Genomic DNA, 7846 nt, shown 5'->3' on the forward strand with positions numbered 1-7846 from the left:
TCAACGGTCTGTAGCTCCATCTGTTGGTCATCAGTGGTAAAGCATTAAAGTTCAAACTCAAAGAGAGGTTGTGTGACATGATTTAAACATGACTTTGCAGAAATAAGATTACTTGTGTAGAAAACTAGCCATATGTAATTTAAACAGCCACTGTGGAAGTGTCAGTGAGACACCCTGACCACAGCCATTTCATTCAGTAATGCTCTTAAAAGTTGTGGCCATCTCATTTTATAGAATTTTATTGTATTTTCCATCATAAAGCAAGCTTAAAAGATATATCATTCTGTGCTGTAACTCTGTAAGTGTAGGTCATTCTGTGGATCCAGCCTTTCCCGAAGTTGATAATAGAAGAATATACAGTTACATTAAAGACAACTTAATTATAGTACAATGCTGCTGATGTCTATTAAAGTCACATATTTGCTCCATGTAAAGAAGAAAGACCGAGCTTTTGGGCTCTTCTTACTTAGCTCTCCATTAGTGGACTGACATTTACCCAGCATGCTCTGATTCCAAGGGGACACAGCTTAAAATGGTTACATCTTTGTATATCAGTGCTTTAAAAAAGGGTCCAAAAAGGACTGTATCTTCCCACACCTAACAAAAAAGGAATTAGCTTTTACAGTGTACGATCACAACAGGGTCAGACCACAGATAATTGATCTGAACTAAATCAAAGGTCTTTAACGAGACAGAGCAGACCAATTAGAAACCACAAAGCTCAGTATGAATTAGCCATTAACAGCCCCTGCTTGGCTCCTAAAACCAGCAGGAGGTGGGTTTCCAGGAGTTATCGTACTGGACCAGGCTGCATGTTGACAACGACAGTCGGTTGTTTCTTGCGATATTTTAACTCACGATGCATCTGACACCAGGAGCACCACATACAGAAACAGGAAGTCATGATATCCTTACAGATAGAACCCTGTGGAGAACCAAAGTATTGGTTTGGGTCTTTTTACTGTGTTTCTCAGTTAATATTTAAAATTTACACACACACACACACACACACACTGTAGATGTACACTATACTCTGCATCAAAACATCATGTAAGAAGTCAGTGTGCATCAGTTTTACACGTATCATACCTTGATACCATATGCGTGTCGAATGCCAGTCCGTAGAGACAAGGCTGCAGGAGGCGCACACAGAGGGAGTCCACAGGCTGCTAATATGGCAGGGCTGAGTATGTCACATAATGGGAGACATCGGTTCTCTCCAAATTTCCCAGCAACCGAGCAGGCAAGACATGGGCAGCAAAAGAAACCATAGCAGCCTGAAAGACAAGTAGTTGGATAAAAAAAAACAAATAAAGAATGAGGCCTTTTTACAAGTTCTCCACAAAATATGACATTATTTTGAATTAATATGATTGAAAGTTGTGGTTTTGATTCTTACAAGAACACTTGTCCTCACAACAGTCAAAGAGGCCCGAGTTCCAGGCTGTCATGGAGTGCGCCATTGGCTCTTGAACTGTACCACAGATGGAGAACAATCACCTGTTAACACAGAGATATCAGTGTATAAAAGTCTCCTCCTCTGGTTAGATGCTAAAATGCATTTTGTTTTCTCAGTACCTGTTCTCTGTGCAATCACAATTGAGTTGAACAATCTTACAGTGAAAAAAATCTGTGTGAAATAATGTTTCAGTTCACTTAAAAAACATGTAATCTGATCAGTCAATTCACAAATTATTGATTTCATGGAACATTACAGTCAGGTACTATATAAAGAAATTAGTTTGAAATGAAAATATGTTGTAACTTTATCCATTGACCTCTAGTTTGACTGCAGCAAACTAGGTGGTGCTGGTCATTCTCACGGTCTCACCCAGTTCCTGTGAACGAGGTGTGCTTAAGCTACGGGTTCTGTTGTGAGAATGACAAGAATCAGGAAGTGCCTACAGGAATGTTTTGTGTCAATGGCTTTGTGAACGCCTAGATGGACGAGATTTCTTTTATATGTAAAAAATCTGCAAAATATTAGAAACATGACAATATTGCCAACAACCCTGTCTGGCAAAAATTTTGCACCAGCAACAGATTTTTAGAATTTTAGTATTACATATATGTTGAATATCATCTACAGGCTTTTGCCTCACTTTAGGGTGTGATATCCAACAGGTATGTGAAGTTAATTATTGATTATTGTCCAATCAAAATACATTGACAGTGGCAACAGATGAACCTGGGGGAGAAACTATCTTCTCTTACTACAGTGGGTGTTCCCAAGACTCCCCAGGGTGTGTGAGTTTGTGTCACATAGGACTGTAATGTGCAGTGGCTGTCCACCAATAGTCGCCTTGAGAGTGACCCCAATTTGCCCCTTTACACGAGAGTTGGAGCCGCCATGATATAAACACAGATTTTTTTTTGTAAAAATCTAGCAATATGAATCAATTAGACAGCTTTTACTGTGTTTTCATATTTCAATACTGATAAATCTCTTTGTTACCGGGGAGTAGTAGTCACACAGTACCAACAGTAACTGGTAGTCCTCAGAAATAACCATTGTTTTTGTGGCAAAGTCAGTATGACAACTGGTTCATGAGGCTTTGTTACCAAAAAAAAAGTGTAAATCAACAAGCTTGCATTTTACCTTTAAAATGAAGATGTCTGACTTTTCTTTTCAGTAAAATTAAAGATCAGTTTTGCTCCACATAAATCTCTTTGCAAAATCCTGCAAGCTTCCAACACATCAGATAAAGCTTTCATTTTACTTTTAAAATGAAAATATTTACTTTTCTCATCAGCAAAATGAAAAATCTTACCTGATTAGCTAAAAGCCTTGTTGTCACCTCAGAAGATGTGAAAGAATATGCCATGTATGAGGAGTGGCACCTCATGTACACTGGGCAAGTAAGCACAAACAATGCTGCAGAACCTGAACCTACATGCAGGGGTAAAAACAACTTTGCACATTAAGAATAACATGCCCATTGTTTTTTTGTTGTTGACACAGGTGTGGCAAACCAGTCAGACAATAACTATGTAAAGAGAGGGACAATGGCAGTACATGATTTTCAGTCTTTTTCTTACCTTGCGTTTAATGATGTTTGAGTCACTGGTGGGACTTTTGCAGTTCACTGGTTGTAGAATAATATTTTCCTTTACATGATAATTATGTTTCATAGTAGAAAAAAATCTAAACAGAAGCTGAACCAAAAACTGACAGTAGTTTGCAGCCTGTTTAACATTAAGACTTTTTTCCTTTGGTACTGATTTCGAAAAAAAGAAATATTATTTCACAACTTCTTTACCCTGAAGAAGAACTAGTTGTTACTTCACTTTTCATTATATTGATGAACAACTGATATTCCCAGACGGGAACTTTGATACAGGGAGTTTCCTTGCATCATACAGTCATCTTTGGTATAAAATGCGATGTTGTGATTGAAAGGGTTAAAGCATATTCACAACTATTAAACCTTTCATTGACCCCTGGTGCCTTTTATTAAATCATACCATTTTTTTTAAAAAAATTGAATTTCTCACCTATTGGATGATCAATATGATATGTAGCAGGGAGAAACTAGGGGTGCTTTCACATACAATCCTTTTTAAACACACCAAACTCAGTCCTCTTAGGGTGTTGTCACACTTGGTCCTTTTCAGTCCTCTAGGCAGACTCAGAGCTGTGACTCATTTTTTGCGCAAATGTCAACACTCCGAGAGAACTCAGAATCCTCTGAAGCGAACCAAACTCAGACCACCTCAGGAGGTGGTCTGAGTTCGGTTCGCTTCAAGTCCATGGTGTGGTTCACTTAATCTGTGCCTTGTGAACACAAAATGCTCTGGGTTCACTTTGCCTTTTGCTATTGTATTGTAGCCCTCCAGGCTTGCCATAGACAGATCACACACTATTTCAGTGGGACGCGTACTAAACACAACGGAACCATGGCCACAGGTAACAACAGCATGACCAGTGGATGAGGAGTACTTTGGTCTGACGATGAAAAAACTGCACTTTTCCAGATAGGTCCAGAAACAAGGAAGACATCAAACAGCAACTGTCCATAAAGCACAGAAATGTTAATGTTTTCCTCCAATTTTAAGTTCATAACTGCACTGCAGTGCCACATCAATATATATATATATACATATATATATACAGTACAGGGCAAAAGTTTGGACACACCTTCTCATTCAATGCGTTTTCTTTATTTTCATGACTATTTACATTGTAGATTCTCACTGAAGGCATCAAAACTATGAATGAACACATGTGGAGTTATGTACTTAACAAAAAAAGGTGAAATAACTGAAAACATGTTTTATATTCTAGTTTCTTCAAAATAGCCACCCTTTGCTCTGATTACTGCTTTGCACACTCTTGGCATTCTCTCCATGAGCTTCAAGAGGTAGTCACCTGAAATGGTTTTCCAACAGTCTTGAAGGAGTTCCCAGAGGTGTTTAGCACTTGTTGGCCCCTTTGCCTTCACTCTGCGGTCCAGCTCACCCCAAACCATCTCGATTGGGTTCAGGTCCGGTGACTGTGGAGGCCAGGTCATCTGCCGCAGCACTCCATCACTCTCCTTCTTGGTCAAATAGCCCTTACACAGCCTGGAGGTGTGTTTGGGGTCATTGTCCTGTTGAAAAATAAATGATGGTCCAACTAAACGCAAACCGGATGGGATGGCATGTCGCTGCAGGATGCTGTGGTAGCCATGCTGGTTCAGTGTGCCTTCAATTTTGAATAAATCCCCAACAGTGTCACCAGCAAAACACCCCCACACCATCACACCTCCTCCTCCATGCTTCACAGTGGGAACCAGGCATGTGGAATCCATCCGTTCACCTTTTCTGCGTCTCACAAAGACACGGCGGTTGGAACCAAAGATCTCAAATTTGGACTCATCAGACCAAAGCACAGATTTCCACTGGTCTAATGTCCATTCCTTGTGTTTCTTGGCCCAAACAAATCTCTTCTGCTTGTTGCCTCTCCTTAGCAGTGGTTTCCTAGCAGCTATTTGACCATGAAGGCCTGATTGGCGCAGTCTCCTCTTAACAGCTGTTCTAGAGATGGGTCTGCTGCTAGAACTCTGTGTGGCATTCATCTGGTCTCTGATCTGAGCTGCTGTTAACTTGCGATTTCTGAGGCTGGTGACTTGGATCAACTTATCCTCAGAAGCAGAGGTGACTCTTGGTCTTCCTTTCCTGGGTCGGTCCTCATGTGTGCCAGTTTCATTGTAGCGCTTGATGGTTTTTGCGACTCCACTTGGGGACACATTTAAAGTTTTTGCAATTTTCCGGACTGACTGACCTTCATTTCTTAAAGTAATGATGGCCACTCGTTTTTCTTTAGTTAGCTGATTGGTTCTTGCCATAATATGAATTTTAACAATTGTCCAATAGGGCTGTCGGCTGTGTATTAACCTGACTTCTGCACAACACAACTGATGGTCCCAACCCCATTGATAAAGCAAGAAATTCCACTAATTAACCCTGATAAGGCACACCTGTGAAGTGGAAACCATTTCAGGTGACTACCTCTTGAAGCTCATGGAGAGAATGCCAAGAGTGTGCAAAGCAGTAATCAGAGCAAAGGGTGGCTATTTTGAAGAAACTAGAATATAAAACATGTTTTCAGTTATTTCACCTTTTTTTGTTAAGTACATAACTCCACATGTGTTCATTCATAGTTTTGATGCCTTCAGTGAGAATCTACAATGTAAATAGTCATGAAAATAAAGAAAACGCATTGAATGAGAAGGTGTGTCCAAACTTTTGGCCTGTACTGTATATATATATATATATATGAAGTGGACCAGAAAGAGAACTGAGTCCTCTTTCATATGAACTGACAATGTGAACGCAGGAAGAACTGAGTCCCCTTTCTGTCAGTCCACTTATGGTGCGTTTTAAGAGGACTGAGTTTGGTTCATTTAAAAAGGACTAAATGTGAAAACTCCCTGATATATATAGTCACATATGGTCATTTTTTAAAGAGACTGAACTCAGTCCTCTCAAAGTGCACCAAAAATTGGAGCAACAGAAAATGGACTCGGTTCTTTTTGTGTTCACATTGTCAGTTCATTTGAAAGAGGACTCAGTTCTCTTTCTGGTCCACTCCACTTCAGCACTGAACTTAATATTGGAGGAAAACCTTAGTGTTTCTGTGCTGTAGACTGTTACCATTCGATGCATTCTGCATTCCACATCTGGAGACGTGCAGTATCATTCAAACTCCTCCTCGTCCTGCCTCCTTGCAAGCATTACAGGCCAACATAGTTTGGTCTGTTTTTTCAACTGTCCCAGTGCAATAGCATGTAGATGTAGATCTAGAGGGCTAAACTCATTGGCAAAGAGCAAAGCGAATCTGGAATGCTTTGTGTTCACAAGGCAGAGGATAAGTGAACCGCGCCGCAGACTTGAAGTGAACCCAGTTCGGTTCACTTCAGTGGGGTCTGAGTTCTCTTGGAGTGTTCACATATCCTCCTGAGACCCTGTGTCCTCATATGAAGACGTCACATTTTTGGTTTACTTGACCTTATACTTCATTCTCCTTAACTCAGACCTGTTTTCCTCGTTTGTAGACACATTTTTGTGTCATCTAGTAGAAGTGGGAGCACAATACGCTGATCTGTAAAAACAAGATGGCAGCCATCTCTGCCAAGTCAGTCTGCAGCTGATCCCGACACAAAAGTGGGCAAGGTCCAACACCTGATCACATTTTATGGTAGAAACTTGTTTATTTATGATTAATAATGTTTATAGTATGGTATGGCAACAAATTTGACCAATTTAAACAACAGTAACAAGCTGAGACGCTGTTAATTTGGAAGTACCCGTATGAAGGCATTGGGACTTTACTATTGTCCCGTTTGAGGACATTGGGACTTAATTATCTTTGACAATGTTTAGTTTTTTATACTTATCAGGTCCTACTGATCCTAAATAGCTAGGAGAAAATAAAAATATATACCAAACAAAAGTTCAGGTCTCAGGAGGATATACGCAAATATTGCTATGTCACTGCTCTGAGACCGTTTAGAGGGCTGAAAACGACCAAGTGTGAAAACAATATAGGAGCCAGACACTATTTGGCCAGTCAAGGTGACAGCACCTGAGCTGTTCAGAGGCTCATGGAGCACAGGTGTGGCAGCCTCATTCCTGCTCCCTGATCACTCCTCTGCACATGCTTCCTTAGTGAGTCAAACAAATTTTGTGTTTTAAGTAGAGTCATTTTAAGGTCATGTAGGAGTACCAATGATTCTGAGGAACTGGATTTTTAAAACATTTAATTTTATTACAAAAATTTGATTTTTGCCAACAATTGATTTTTTCTTTTGTAAATGGTCATTACAGCAGGAGTAGTGGCAGTGGCAATGTTTGAGTGTCTCTTTAATATTAAACTGTGGTTACACCATGACTAACCTGCTGTGTTCAATTCACAGGTAAAGTGCTGGCTGCTGTTTACGTCACATTGTTTATTTTAATAGTTGTTTGTGTTTTAGTAATCTGAGCATATTCCATTTCTGTTTTTATCTTTAGTGTTGCAGCTGGTGTTGGCCCTCAGTCACGGGAGTTGAGCTGTGGTGATTTAAGGTTTGCGGTGGCACTGGTAGTTGTTTGGGTGTTTCTCGGTTGAGGTAACAGGGTTTGTCTTGTGTGTAGTTTCGGTTATTCACTGATGGTATACCTCTAGCTCACTGGCCTGCTGATTGGTGCGCCACATCCCTGCACCAAGACGCTTCAACTTTAAACTGCTTTTGTAAAATTGCTGTTGTGTAATAAAAGCCTGTTATGGCACTTTGGCCCACAATGACTGTTGGCTTTGTTATTGAACTTCACCTGTACTTGTGCAAAAGTTGAGGCAGGGGTCACACATAAATTACAAAATGAG

General features: G+C 40.2%; 1 protein-coding gene across 2 annotated transcripts; it reads right to left on the reverse strand.

Moving 5' to 3' along the window:
* Nucleotides 1–223: 223 nt before the first annotated feature.
* On the reverse strand, nt 224–2895 carry LOC144463683 (cornifelin homolog A-like). Of its 2 annotated transcripts, none has more exons than XM_078168933.1 (4): nt 2772–2895; nt 1400–1500; nt 1090–1277; nt 224–925 (listed from the first exon to the last, which is right to left on the reverse strand). In XM_078168933.1, exons 2-4 carry the CDS (start codon nt 1461–1463, stop codon nt 791–793), a joined length of 387 nt encoding a protein of 128 aa, XP_078025059.1. In that variant the 5' UTR covers nt 1464–1500; nt 2772–2895; the 3' UTR covers nt 224–790. The 2 variants fall into 2 exon arrangements, with proteins under 2 accessions (XP_078025059.1, XP_078025060.1); XM_078168934.1 differs by having other exon boundaries at nt 1400–1474; nt 2772–2855.
* Between the last annotated feature and the right edge of the window lie 4951 nt (nt 2896–7846).

This window comes from Epinephelus lanceolatus, chromosome 6 (assembly GCF_041903045.1).
Source record: "Epinephelus lanceolatus isolate andai-2023 chromosome 6, ASM4190304v1, whole genome shotgun sequence".
NCBI lineage: Eukaryota > Metazoa > Chordata > Actinopteri > Perciformes > Serranidae > Epinephelus > Epinephelus lanceolatus.